The sequence below is a fragment of the Vipera ursinii genome (assembly GCF_947247035.1).
Source record: "Vipera ursinii genome assembly, chromosome: 2".
Taxonomy (NCBI): domain Eukaryota; kingdom Metazoa; phylum Chordata; class Lepidosauria; order Squamata; family Viperidae; genus Vipera; species Vipera ursinii.
This window is the reverse complement of record NC_139513.1, coordinates 32,560,832-32,575,911: the sequence shown is the minus strand read 5'-3', so window position 1 is coordinate 32,575,911 and position 15,080 is coordinate 32,560,832. Positions and strand designations below refer to the sequence as shown.

General features: G+C 39.8%; 1 protein-coding gene across 6 annotated transcripts in view; it reads left to right on the top strand.

Moving 5' to 3' along the window:
- Nucleotides 1-15,080, top strand: part of CADPS (calcium dependent secretion activator) — a gene marked incomplete at both ends in the record, with an annotated part of 451,723 nt that overhangs the window by 187,773 nt on the left and 248,870 nt on the right. For all 6 annotated transcript variants that reach the window (XM_083355958.1, XM_083355955.1, XM_083355956.1 and 3 more), the window contains one exon: nucleotides 4,685-4,765. In XM_083355958.1, coding sequence (XP_083212084.1) covers nucleotides 4,685-4,765 — 81 coding nt within the window. The remainder of the gene's footprint in view (nucleotides 1-4,684; nucleotides 4,766-15,080) is intronic.

The window sequence follows — 15,080 nt, the reverse complement described above, 5'->3', positions numbered from 1 at the left end:
GCTTGCAAAGCAATTAATATTTATTTACAGTGTTCGCAATGTTTACAAAAGTACGTAACAAAGTGTTCTGCTACCTTCAGAAAGACATGCTTTAACAATGTAATATTAGAATACCAAGCATTCAATCAGCTAGTACATTTGCACTTAAAGTAGCCTGCATTATTGAACGATAAAGGCTAGTTGTAGAAGATGGCTGAAAAAAATATGACAGGTGAAATTAGGCACAAGTTTTAAAGGACAGCTTTTAGAAGTGGTGGTGGTGTAGAAAGCTTGGCTCCCTATAATGGGGCAGCTAACTAATTTTAGACTCAGAACTTCAATGCTTGGCCAAGAGATGTATGTATTATTTGGATAGAAATGTATTGTAATACTGTAGTCATATTTGGTGCTGAAAAAGAATGATACGTTTTTCCCAAATTCATCTGGCAGGCTACAAATTTGTGAACCCATCAGCCCTGATGCTAACATGTTTTTAAAAATTAAAAGTATGCAGTAAACGGCAGCATCTAACCAGCTTCCAGTGTTTCTGTGTTATGCAGGAACTTATACTGAGCCCCTTTACAGGTGGTCCTTGACTTATAACTTCAACTGGGTCCAGAATTTCCATTCTGAGCAAGGCGGTGGTTAAGTGAGTCGCACCCAATTTTACAGTCTTTTTTTTTTGCAATGGTTGTTAAGTGAATCACTGCAGCTTTTAAGCAAAACGTATGATTGTTAAGTGAACCCAGCTTCTTTCTATTGATTTTGCTGGTCAGAAATCGCAAATGTGATCATCACCTGATGTCGGGCAACTGCAACCAATGATGAATACATGCCGGGTTGCCAAGTTCCCAAATTTTGATGACGTGACCATGGGGATGCTGTGACGGTCGTAAGAGTGAGGACCCACTGTAAACCACTTTTTTAGGGCCTTTGTAACTTTGAATGTGTTGCTCAACCTTTTGAATGGTTGTAAGTCAAGAAGTACCTGTACTGATCTCCTTTTGCTAGCTGATTCTTATGTGGCCAGTTTTGAAAACGCTTGGCTGTAGTAATGTCATATAATTGAACTCGTGAAGAGAAGGAAGAGGAATTGATCAGAGGGCAAGAAAAAATATAGAAAGAGCAAAGGGAGGAATTGTTGTGATTCAGGGTCAGCCTGTGGGTTCGGCAATTGGGTCGGATGACTCAGAGGAGGAGGAGGGGGGTGTTGAAGAGCTTGCTGATGATGGCTTTGAGGCTCCGCAGAGCCCTCAGCCAGGCCCCTCCCACCTGGTGGAGACCCAGCTGTGTGAGCCTGACAGCATGGATGAAGATGACCCACAGCTGGCCCTGTTCAAGGACGCCCGACGCAGGAGGCAGTCAATCAGGAGTAAACAGAGGAAGGCAATGGGGCACCTCGGAAGGAGGCAGAGAGAGGCCACGCCCTGAGCTGTATTTAAGGGGAATGTGTGGGAGGGCTGGTTTGCTGAAGGCAACCGCTTGGATAGTTCCTGTTTCATAGCTCTTGTTTCATGGTTGGTGTCTGTTTTATGTTAATAAATTTGGCAGGATTTATTCCAGCCTCTTGCCGTTTGTAAAGGGGTTGTCCCTGCCTTTTCTGCAGGGCCGGTAGCAGGCTGGTACAGAACAGGAATTAGCTGGGGAATGAAGCTTTCTGCTAGGAAAAGGAAAGGCCTGAAAGCAAGCAGACTATATATTTATCTCTTTCTATCCTCCATGCCCTGCTAATAATTTGGAGATAAGCCAATTCATAAAAGAATAAACCACTTACGCACTCATATATACCCAGTGGTGGGATTCAAATATGTGAACAACTGGTTCTCTGTGTGGATGCCGCTTCCAGAAGTCCATTCTGGGCCTGGGCAACAAAATATTAGCTACTGGTTCTGCTGAAGTAGTGCAAACCAGCTGAATCCCACCACTGTATACACCTATATACTGGTCTTGTTGATTTTGTAGGTGAATCATGGAACAGTGCCTTTAATGTGCAAGCAAAAAATTCAGACTTACCCTAAGAGTATTTTTCTTTGTCAGAGCAAGATGTACACCAAAATATAGACATTTCAGTACATCTATTCTTATTGAGTAAAGTTCTTTGTGAACTTTGAAAACTCGATTGATTTTTTTTTCTTTTTGCCTGGAGAAGAAAAACAAAGGCCTAAATGATAATTGCCCTCCTTTCTGACAGATGAAAAAGACTGAACAGCCTGCCCTCATGTGTTTTAGCTGAACAAAATCTTGGCAAAGGTTCAATTTGTATCTTTCAATAGAGTCTGATTAAAATGATTAATATGATTACAGACATATTTTTTATGGTAGTGGTACATCCATGTTATCTAGAATGGATATAATTCCTGGACATGATTCAGTATGGTTTATACGTGGCTTAGACCAAGCAGATCTTAAGTCTGCATGTAGATGTTTTTTAGGAGTTCAGTGTATAGTCATAGGTGTAAAATTCTCCTGTGAGCAAAACCAAGGAGGTTTTCTGTTACAGTATGTACAGAATACCACGTGGGTTGCTGGAGAAGCTAACAGCTCTCCAGCAACCCAGACTATAAGTCTCCTGTGCTGAAATTGGCTATCTCCAGGCGGCAATGGTTGATTCAAACCTATTGGCTTGCAACCCGCGGCTCTGCAACCCGCGGCTCCGGAGCCGCATGCGGCTCTTTCAGCCATTTCCTGCGGCTCCCAGTCTTCTGCCATGTGCAGTCCAAAAAAAAAGTGGGACTAAAAAAGTTCAACCAATCAGTTCAAATATGCAGGGTAGGTGCATATCTCGCCTTGGCTCTACTCTTCAGTCAAACCCTGTTCTGCACATGCACGCATGTACGCGCATGTGCACACATTTTTTCGCGGCTCCCAGTTTTTCCTTTTGTGAGGGAACCGGTTCTGAGTGGCTCTTTCACTGTTTCAGGTTGCTGACCCCTGGGCTAGACTATATATTGCAGCTAGTTGCAGCCTTTTCCCCAGTACAGTTTCTGCATGAAATAAACTATGAGTTACCTTATACTCGGCTTTGCGTCTTCTTGCCTGCGCCAAAGAACCCGCTATTTAACAGTGTCATAGATTGGAGTTTGGGGAAGAAGAGTTTTAGAATAGTGGATACCATTAAATATCCCTCTTCAGAGGTTAAGTATTAAAAAGAAAATTTACTGCTGCTATTTGAAAATTACAATAAGACAATATAGATAGTCCTCGACTTACGAACATAATTGAGTCATAACTTGTGTCATTTATTAAGCAGATCGTAATGAGACTGTTCCCAATTTTGCAACTGTTTTCGCAGTGGTCATTAAGTGAATGTTGCAGTCATTAAGCAAACCCATTGTCCACAATGAGCAGCAGTAAATGTCAGCTGCTGGCAAAAAGAATTCGTAAATCTCAGTCATGTGATCACAGTATTAATCACAGCTATAAATGCAGGCCAGTTGCCAAACATGATCACATGATCAGGTGGAGAAGGCAACTAACAGAAATTCAAATCTGGGTTATAACTATGCTTTTTTGTGGGGGGCTGTCATAATTATGAATGGTTACTAAGCATTCAAGGGCCACTTGTAAAGGAAAATATGTGCTGTCAGGTAAAATAACAAAGAAACAAAGTTTGTTTGTTTGTCTGATTGATTTTTTATTCCACCTTTATGACTTTATAAGTAACTCAAGGCAGCACACATACCTTATATTCTTTCCTCCTCCTCTTTTTCCTACAACAACAACAACCCTGTGAAGTGGATTGGGCTGAGAGATAGAATGATTGGTCCAAATCCACCCAGACAGCTTTCATTCCTAAAGTGGGAGTAGAGCTCGTGATCTTCTGGTTTCCAGGCCAACACCTTAGCCACTATAATGAGCTAGTAATAATATTGTACATATTATCTACATTATTGTATGAAAAGTTGAAATGTAGCCTACATATTATTCTTGATTCACATCACCTGGTTTTTTTCAAAGGAAATACTACTACTACTAGTAGTAGTAGTAGTAGTAGACGACTTTATTGTCATTTCAACAATATACAGTACAGTACACAGTGAAACGAAACAACGTTTCCCCAGGACCAAGGTGCTACATCAGACGACACTAATCAAAAGAAGAACAGAACACAAACTACACATAACTCTAAACTAAAAACTTAAAAAAACTACAAATACAAGTATTTATAGTTCCACTTTCTTCGTGTTGAGAATTCTAATGGCTTGTAGGAAGAAACTGTTACACAATCTGGATGTCCGAGCCCGAATGCTCCTGTACCTCTTTCCAGATGGCAAAAGAGTGAAGAGTGTGTATGAGGGGGTGTGTGTAATCAGCCACAATGTTTCTGGCTTTACGGATGCAACGTGTGATGTAAATATCTATGACAGAAGGAAGAGCAACCCCAATGATCGTCTCTGCCATCCTCACTATTCACTGTAGGGTTTTGGGATCCGAAACGGTGCAGTTTCCAAACCAGGCAGTCAGTAATGCAACTGCTCAGGGTGCTCTCGATAGTCCCTCTGTAGAAGATTGTGAGGATGTGTGGTGGAAGCTGTGCCTTCCTCAGTTTCCTCAGAAAGTAAAGACGGTGGTGGGCCTTCCTTTTTATGACGCTAATACGATAAGAAGCAGAGGAGGTATCAAATATTGATTTTTTGTTAGTGACATGTTTGTTCCTTTACTGCTGCTGAATGGCTGCTAATGATTTTGTTCTCATTTTTTGCAGCTGGACAATCCTGACGAGCAAGCAGCCCAAATTAGGCGGGAACTTGACGGCCGTCTCCAAATGGCAGACCAGATTGCCAAGGTAAGAGAGGAAGGGGGGGGGTTGAGTCCCTCCCCCCATTTTTTATGGCTCAAGCAGTGGCAGTGTTTATCAAAAGCTGCCTGTGTATTTGTATGTTGACACTTTCTGTCAGAGAAGCACACACTCTCCGTTAGGGGATCTGCCTTCTGGAATGAGATCCTCCAGAGATTCAAATGGCTTCCATCCACCCTAATAATGTTCCAGATGTTATGAAGATCTGGCTGTTCTCCCAGGTTCTGGGGCAGAGTGAAGGTTGAGCCCCTGTTGGATAGATATTTTTTAGCTGCTCACAATTTCTTTTTTGTCTCCTATAATTATTAAAAGGATTAAAATTGTAAGCTGCCCTAAATTATTGAAAATTGGATGGCCTATAAATTGTATGCATGTATAAATAAATAATTCCTGAGATATTTAAGGAACTAGAGATTTAAAGGCAAATAAGTTTGAAAACCGTGTTGTGTTGTTTCAGTGATATAAAAGAGCCAGTGATGTTCAGGTAGTCCTCGATATATGACTGTCACAGAACTTGATGATTATGACTGTAAATTGTAACAGTCATAAAGTGAATCAGCTATGTGACCAACCCAATTTTACAACCTTTTTTTCAACAGTCATTAAGTGAACACTGCAGTCATTAAGCAAAACCACTGCTTGCTATGGGGTGTTGTGCTGAAAACTGAAAGTAAACAGTGGCTTTCAACACAAAGAAAGGAAATTGTGGTCACATGACTGTGGGACGTGGCAAACAGCCGTAAATGAGAGCCGTAGTTAAACTTCCGAAATCATATCATGGGGGGCATGGCCTTTTGGTGGGAGAGATTCAAACTTCAAACAGTTGCTAAGTGACAGTTGTAAGTCAAGGACTCTGTATACTGGTTTAGGCATTAACTTAGGCTTGAGGAGATCCAGAATACTAGGATTCTCTCAGCCATCTCATAGGGATAAAATTAACGGAGATCTCCAGGAAAGACATGCAGGTCTCCCATAGGAAAGATGGAATATAATTTAAATAATTAATTCTAGTGCTAGCCACTTTCACCCTTTGGGAGGTGCAGTATGTTATACTGGGTCCTGATTTAAACTTGGGGAGGGGGGTATTATTTGTTTATATTGGTGTTCTTAGACTAGTCACCAGGTGCATTGTTGTGTGACTAAAATGATGAGTTTCATAAAAGCCTTAGGTTCCTATAAAAAGTGAGATATAAAAGGAACCAAAACCTAATATAATGGCATTTGAAAAGGAAATTGAAAATTACAGGTTAAAACAGAAATGGTGCTAAATATCACATGCTTACAGTATTTATTTCTTAACATATCAAAGGAGCAGGGGGGTTACATTCTTGGCAGGTTTGTGTGAGAGAAGGAAACCATTGGAATACAGTAGAATATTTATTTGGTTTTCCATAGAAGTGCCATTTCTGGCCATTTGCTTGCTTTCGAACTGCCAGGTTGTCAGGAGCTGGGGTGAGGATTGGAGCTCACCCTGTCGCATGACACTTGGGTCTCTGACCTTGTTGAGAACTATGGTAGTTGCAGTACAAAACATAGAGATATCCCCCACACAAAGACCAAACACGATCCCGAAAAAATGGCAAATACAGAAGGATCATACAGTGGTTCATGGATCCAGTTGAACTAAGGAGGATGAGAAATCGGGGGGGGGGGAATATGAGGACCTAATTACATCAAGCATGGTGAGGTACCTTAGGAGGTTAGATTGTGTACTGTAAATTGTGAATATCAAAATAGCTGAGGACTCAGATGTAGAGCTTGCCAGGCATTCAGTACCTCCAGTTGGTCTTCCGAGTCTGTGTCTTAACGGATATTGTGTTGTCTTGACACACAGATCCTTTACTGTACCTGTATCATTTACGAGACCTTTCAGTTCATCTTCAAGTAGCACAGATATAAGTGTCCAACCACACTAAGCCATCACTCCCTGAAGGAGAAAGGATAATAGCTTCAATGTTTATGTATCCTATTTGGGCGGGAGGGGAATCTTTAAATATGCTTTTTTGTTTGGGAAATATTTTTTTTAAAAAATTCCATTTATATCCCGCCCTTCTCCGAAGACTCAGGGCGGCTTACAAGCTTAGCAGTAGCCTTCATTCTATGTATATGCCTGCTTATTAGGGCTTTCATACACACCCCAAGCGGCATTATTACAAAGTCAGCTTAATTGCCCCCAACAATCCGGGTCCTCATTTTACCTACCTCGGAAGGATGGAAGGCTGAGTCAACCAATTTTAGCAAAACACTCCCAAGACATCCAAGTGAATCTTTGTAGAACAATTAATCAGTGGAACAACCTGCCTCCAGGAGTTGCAAATGCTCCAATACTGGAAGTTTTTAAGGAAAGATTGGACAGCCATTTGTCTGAAATGGTTTAGGATTTCCTGCCTGAGCAGTGGGGTTGGACTAGAAGACCTCCAAGATTGTAACAGCAGACACTTCAGAAAAGACCAGAGTAGAGGTAAAAATTAACACAGCACAGCTCATATATTTATGTTTATTTCACATATGCTAGCATGTGGAAAAATTATTTTACACATTAATAATAAAGCTTTCAAGAATAACAGAGGTGGAAGGGACCTTGGAAGACTTCTAGTCCAGCCCCCTGCACAAGCAGGAGACCCTGTACCATTCTGGACAAATAGTTGTCCACTCTCTTCTTAAAAACCACCAGTGTTGGAGCACCCACAGCTTCTGAAGGCAAGCCATTTCAATTATGAATCGTTCTTACTGTCAGGAAATTTCTCCTTAGTTCTAGGTTGGTTCTCTCCTTGATTAGTTTCCATCCATTACTTCTTGTCCTGCCTTTAAGTGTTTTGGAGAATAGCTCGACACCTATTCCCTTATATATTGGAACACTGCTAACCATGTCACCCCTAGTCCTTTTTTCATTAAATCAGACATCCCCAATTCCTGCAATTGTTCTTCATATGTTTTAGCTTCCTGTCCCTTAATCATCTTCGTTGCCCATCTCTGTACTTTTTCTAGAGTCTCAGCATCTTTTATATATCATGGTGACCAAAACTGGATGCAGTATTCCAAGTGTGGTCTTACTAAAGCTTTTTAAAACACTACTAGAACTTCATGTGATCTTGATTCTAACCCTCTGTTGATGCAGCCTTATAAAATATGTAAATTATATGATCCAATGAGTAGATACATTATGTCTGAATGGCAAAAGGTCATTCTGTTACTGGTGAGTAGCAAAGAATGAGAATTTCTGTATACATTGATGCCATTTAGTGGCCAAGCAACCTGGATCTGGTCCATACCTACAATCTATTGTAAGAAACCTAAGGATAAATAAATGTTTTCTCCCATGAGCTTACTACATTTCCTTCTTTTGCACATTATGCAGGAGATCATGAATTTATATCAGTCATTAAAAGTGTGGAATAGTTGGACTGTTCCTCATTTTCTAAATAACCTTTTAATGAGGAATCTGTTCCGCAGCCTTCCTGTCAAACCTAACTCTTTCTCAAAGTGCCCCAGCGGAGACATTTGGCTATGTACTTGCCCATTCATTACAACAAATTTTTGCTTGGAGGAAGCATTTAATTTTCTGGCCCTGGGCACATTTCCATAAGTTAAAGACCAGAAGTCCTCAAACTTGGCCACTTTAAGACTTGTGGACTTCAACCTGGCTGGGGAATTCTGGGAGTTGAAGTCCACAAGTGGCCAAGTTTGAGGACCCCTGTTAAAGACTGATCGGTAGAAAGAGGTTTTATGCCTCGTGTTGAAAACTAGAGAGGGTGTAAAATGAGACATAACATAGCAAAGTGTCATGGAGTGAGAGGTGAGTAGAATTACTGGTGGGAATGATTTCAGTTAAAGATTCTTAAACTCTTGGGCTAAGAGATTTGGCCACAAAGATTTTTTTTATTTTATTTTAATTCCATTTATATCCCGCCCTTCTCCGAAGACTCAGGGCGGCTTACAAGCTTAGCAGTAGCCTTCATTCTATGTATATGCCTGCTTGTTAGGGCTTTCACACACACACCCAAGCGGCATTATTACAAAGTCAACTTAATTGCCCCCAACAATCTGGGTCCTCATTTTACCTACCTCGGAAGGATGGAAGGCTGAGTCAACCTTGAGCCTGGTGGGATGCGAACCTGCACTAATTGCAGGCAGCTGGTGTTACTTAAGGAGGCATTAGCCCACTGCTCCACCAAGGCTCTGTTCAAAAGTTGCTTTTTTAAAAGAAAAATACAGGTCATCCTTGACCTACAACCATTCATTTAGAATCGTTTGAATTACAACAGCACTGATAAAAGGGACTTATGACTGTTTTTCACACTTAGCAACCATTTGAGCATCCCCACGGCCATGTGGTCAAAATTCAGATGCTTGGCAACTGGTTCATATTTATGACAATTGCAGCTTCCTGGCGTCCTGTGATCCCCTTTTGTGACCTTCTGACTAGCAAAGTCAATGGGGAAGCCAGATTCACTGAACAACCGTGCTGCTAGCCTAGCAAGTGCCGTGATTCACTTAACAACTGTGACAAGAAAGGATGTAAAATGGGGCAAAACTCACTCAACAACTGTCTTGCTTAGCAAGACAAATTTTGGGCTCAGTTATGGTCGTACGTCAAGGACTACCTGTAGCCTATCTTGAACAGAACCAGTCACCTTTTTTTTCTCTCAAAGTCTATTCTTCAAGATGGGAGGCAATGAAATGAGTTGTGCCTGCAGCAAAAGTGGGGTGCAGCACACATAATTCCCCAAGAATAACCTTTTTAAATGTTCTCTCTCAATCAGCTGATAATGGAGAGGATAAGATAAAATAAGATAATGCTCAGCAAAGATGCAGCCTGTTTCTTGGTGGGAGAGTTGGTCAGGCCTTTGATCTGGCTTAAATGTCTGCCTTGGCTTGAACCTTAGGCAAGAACGATCCTTTGCTCCATTTTATGAGAAAGATATATTTTACCAAAGGTCAAGTGAAGTACAATACGGCAAAGCCAGATCTAAAGTTCGCACGCCAAATCCCCAAGCATAATTCTTCCCTTCCAGGAACATTCTCTCCGTTGTCCTCGGTTCTCTGAATCAGATTCAAACTACATGTTGTTGGAACGATCACCCTTGGGATGTGGCTACATTTCTTCGCAGGCTGTTGTCCTTGAATTCATGTCTCTAGCCGGCACAGGCAGTAGCAGAGTCCTCCTCCCGCCTCCCATTCAGTTTCCTTTCCCCCTCCCCTCCTCCCCCCCCCCCCGTAGTTCATGGCAGACTGGCACTGAAGCCAAATAGTAAGGCGAATGTGAGGTGACCATTCTGACATTGGCTTTGTATGATTCCTTGATGTCTTATAGTTCTTCATGAATAGTATTGTACAAAAGGGCTTTATCACACAGTTTCCATCCATTACTTCTTGTCCTGCCTTTAAGTGTTTTGGAGAATAGCTTGACACCTATTCCCTTAGATATTGGAACACTGCTAACCATGTCACCCCTAGTCCTTTTTTCATTAAATCAGACATCCCCAATTCCTGCAATTGTTCTTCATATGTTTTAGCTTCCTGTCCCTTAATCATCTTCGTTGCCCATCTCTGTACTTTTTCTAGAGTCTCAGCATCTTTTATATATCATGGTGACCAAAACTGGATGCAGTATTCCAAGTGTGGTCATACTAAAGCTTTTTAAAACACTACTAGAACTTCATGTGATCTTGATTCTAACCCTCTGTTGATGCAGCCTTATAAAATATGTAAATTATATGATCCAATGAGTAGATACATTATGTCTAGATGGCAAAAGGTCATTCTGTTACTGGTGAGTAGCAAAGAATGAGAATTTCTGTATACATTGATGCCATTTATTTATTTATTTATTTATTTTATTGCATTTATATACCGCCCTTTCCCTGAGGACTCAGGGCGGTTTACAGGGAGTTAAAAATCGACCATACAAAAGTTAAAACCCAATTTAAAAAATATTAAATCAACCCTGTACTATTAAAAACCCCAATTAAAATAAATTAATCCTCAGCCTGGGCCCGAGAGCTCAAAGAGCCAGGTCTTCAGGCCCCGGCGGAATGATCGGAGGTCGGGAGCAGTCCTCAGCTCCACTGGCAGCTGGTTCCAGAGGGCAGGCGCCTCCACTGAGAAGGCCCTATCCCTGGGTGTCACCCTCCGGCAATCTCTTACCGGCAGGACCCTGAGCAGACCCTCCCTGTGGGAGCGCACTGGGCAAAGGGCGTTTGATGCCGGCAGCAGGTGTTCCCTCAAATACCCCGGACCCAGGCCATGTAGGGCTTTATAGGTGATAACCAGCACCTTGAATTTCACCCGGAGGGCAACCGGAAGCCAATGCAGCTCACGGAGTAGAGGTGTTACATGGGAGTATCGGGAGACCCCCATTACAACTCGCGCCAAGCAACCTGGATCTGGTCCATACCTACAATCTATTGTAAGAAACCTAAGGATAAATAAATGTTTTCTCCCATGAGCTTACTACATTTCCTTCTTTTGCACATTATGCAGGAGATCATGAATTTGGCACTGAAGCCAAATAGTAAGGCGAATGTGAGGTGGCCATTCTGACATTGGCTTTGTATGATTCCTTGATGTCTTATAGCTCTTCATGAATAGTATTGTACAAAAGGGCTTTATCACACAGTTGTAATAAAGGACTAAATGAGGTAAAGAAACTCTGCAGTTCCTTGATGCAGCATCCTATTCAATGCAGCTATGTGTGATGTCCGAGATTTCAGCCTTATTTGATGTTCTTGCTTGTTTACTTTCTGGGCAAGACTTGACTACTTTGATCCTTGTGCTCATTGTCTTGTAATACCCATGTCAAACCTGCTGGCTTAAGGGCAGACTCAATATCAAGGTCTGTCTTCTTTCTGCAGCTACTTAAATATTAAAACTCTTTCCTGGAACACTGCAAAACTAAGCAGAACACTTCTGTACCTTAAAAAACAAACACTTTTCATCTCCTCCATGAACTGGGTGCACGTTAGAAGAACTTCCCTATCCAAGAGACAATAGGACAGATTTTTCATGCAAGGGGAATCCGATGCAAACTTACAAGTACATGAAGCAGTTGCCTCAGGCAAATATCAGAGATCAGACCAGATCCCATACCTCTTCTGGCTTGTATTTTTAGAGCAGTGCTTCTCAACCTGGGCAGCTTGAAGCTGTGTGGACTTCTTGAGGTGAATTTTGGGAGATAAAGTTCCCACTTCTTCAAGCAAATGGCTAAAGCTTTTGTTTTCACTGATCATCAGGAAACTTTACATGACCAGCTTCATCATTATTGGGTAACATGAGACATGAATGGTAGAGTTGGTAGATCTTATGCCATGGGGTTCAGACCTTCTTCTGGATTTGAACTCTGGGAACCTGTACTTTAGATAATGCAACCCAGTAGCTTTGGGAACGATCCAGGCCCTACCGTTCAGTTAAAATTTAACTGTTAAATAGTCTTAAGGAAAAGGTATATAGAATCTATCAGAATATACAGTATAGCACAGTCTGGATTTGTTTTTGTTTTTTGTTTGTTTGTTTTGTTTCTTTGAATTAAGAGCTTCATCATAACAAATTATTACTGTTCTTTGTGCGATCCTTTCAGTATTGACTAGTAATATTTTAAATTGCTGGTTTTATTTTGTAACAAATCCATCCTGCATCCATCTGTCTCACCCCTATGCATGGACCAATACTGACCCACTTTCTCAGGATTTTAATTGCTTTTCAATCTTTTGAAGTTCTAGTCTTACCTATAACCAACTTCTACCTATTCCTCCATGCCTTGAGATCACAGCATGCAGTTCATTCCACTTGCTCCTGTAGGTAGTCCTTGACTTACGACCATAATGGAGCCTGCCAATTACAGTTGTAAGTCGTGATAGTCATAAAACAGGTCATCACATGTGGTAATCATTAAATGAATGTGGTGGCTGTTAACCAATGGCATAGTCATTAACTAAACCCATTATTTGCTTTGGGGCATTTTTGCTGAAAACTCAAAGCAAGCTCTTGTTTTCAACAAAAATATACATCTCAGTCTTATTGATGCTGCAAACAGCTGCAAAAGTGGACTGTTTTCTGAGCACCTGAAATGCAACCATGGGACCATGGAGAGTCCAGACCTCAGAACTTCAGAACCAGGTCATAAATACCTTCTGGGGGTCTGTCATAATGTCATAAGTCAAGGGCTACTGTATTAACTAAAGTTGAACATATGAAGCATAGAATATAACTTTGGTGGTGGGGGTGAGGCACCTATACTTTAAAACTTCCTACCTAAAATCATAAGCTCCCTATGACCTCATCTACATTTGTAGCAAAAAGCGTTGGTGGACTCTAGCTGCAAATCAGAGGTTTTAGGAGCCCAAAGCCAGAAAATGCTGAAATATTTCCCCAGTAATGTGTGTGGCCATCAGTACAGCTGGTTTTATATGGAGAGCAATTTTCCAGTAATATCCCTAATGTACAACTTGGAATCCATCTTGCTACCATAACATTCTGGTTCATCCTCTGGTTCAGGAATGTACACAGAATGTGATACAAAGTCAAGATGGTAACCATGATACTGGGATTGACGTTGCAGCATAGCACACACAAAAAATCGACAGGATTTTGAATACATTGACACAGCTGCCGCCCACTCTGTGAATAATCCTGCTCTGGCTAGATACTTAGAACTATCTTCTAAAATGCTCATTAACATTCATAGACCTTACTTTAAGAGCTTCCTTTATGCAATGACTGGAAGAGCTGGCTTTTGATTTATTTTTGCTATTGCATTTTAGTTTTTTTTAAATAATATGTTATTGATTTTCCAATTTTACATTTAAGTATTTAAAAAGCAATGTGGTGGCTGGGTTAATCAATAGTTCAATAACATACAAAAATCTTTAGTACAAATCACAAGTTACAACATCAAATATTTCCTCTCTTTTTCCCTTAATATCTACTATCTCATATTTAACCTAATACAGTTCTTATTATATCAATTAAGTAAAAACATCATTATTATATTTATCAATAAATTTTAGCTTATACATATCTTAATTATTTTTACACTCAATCTTTATAGACAATCAATGTCCTGTTATTGATTTTTTCCCAATTTTTATTTTCCCATCAATATTCGTATTTAACATTTGATATTTATAATTTTCAAGCTTTAGGTAACGAAAGTTTCTCTTATCTCAATTCATAATAGAATCTAATATTCAAAATACACATCTATTTGAATATAGTCTTGCTCTATTTCCTAAAAGTTATCTATTTCCCACCATATTAAATCATCTAATTAATGATAAGTATACCCTTTAATAAATCAAAACCATTGTATATTGTCTGGGTTAATCAATAAATTAAACATATTTATAATAGCTTTTTTCCCTTTTGGGTCTAATTTTTAAATATTAAACAAATAGAATCCTTATTTTCAACTAGTTTCCAAATATTTTAAATTTAATGATCAAAATTCTCCTTATCTCAACTTCTCCCTTTTACCCTCTAATTAGTAATATGAAATCCCCTCTAATAAATCAAAACCCCAATTTTCTTCAGCCTTATTCTGGCTTTATTCCTTTGCCAATTAGCCTTCCATGTCAATGCTTTTAAATCATCAAATAGATCTCCCTCTATTATTATATATATTATTTGAAATAAGAGAGACCATTTAGTTACCATTTTTTTTGGAAGGGCTAGCCCATTTCTATTCATTAAATCATCTCCCTATTATTCCAATTCCCCATGATTGTCCTGATATGGTTATCTTCCTTTCAATCTGTTCTTTCTCAAATTTCTTCTGATTTATATAAAAAGTCTTTTCCATTTTCAGTGTTATCATTCCCTTTTCTGGATTTTCCATTAACTGTATTTGTTGGTCAATTGAGTCCTCTGTCTTAGTATTTGATTGTTCCACTTCTTCTGTTATCTTCTGTATTGTTAGTTCTTTGGTTGTAGTCAAAATTTGGGTTTGTGTATCTAAGCTTTTATCTTGTTTTTTTTATGTTGGGTCTTATTTTGTCACAAGCTGAAAGAATGGTTTCATGTATTGCTTTCAACATAGAAATGATCTTTTCCTGGTCTTCATCCATATTCTCTTAATAATGTGTTACGTTGAGGACTTTAAAATCAGATGTTAAAAATAATTTTATAACTAGGTATGGCACCTTTATTTCACATGTTTATAGGTAGTCTTTATAGTAGTTTGTCGAGTAAGATTTTATAGTCCAAGATATTTCATCATGTCATATAATAACCAATGTTCCTCAAATAAAGAAATAGGAAGGCAATTTCCCACATATAACTCTGGAAGTCAGTAAAGGTTTACATTCAT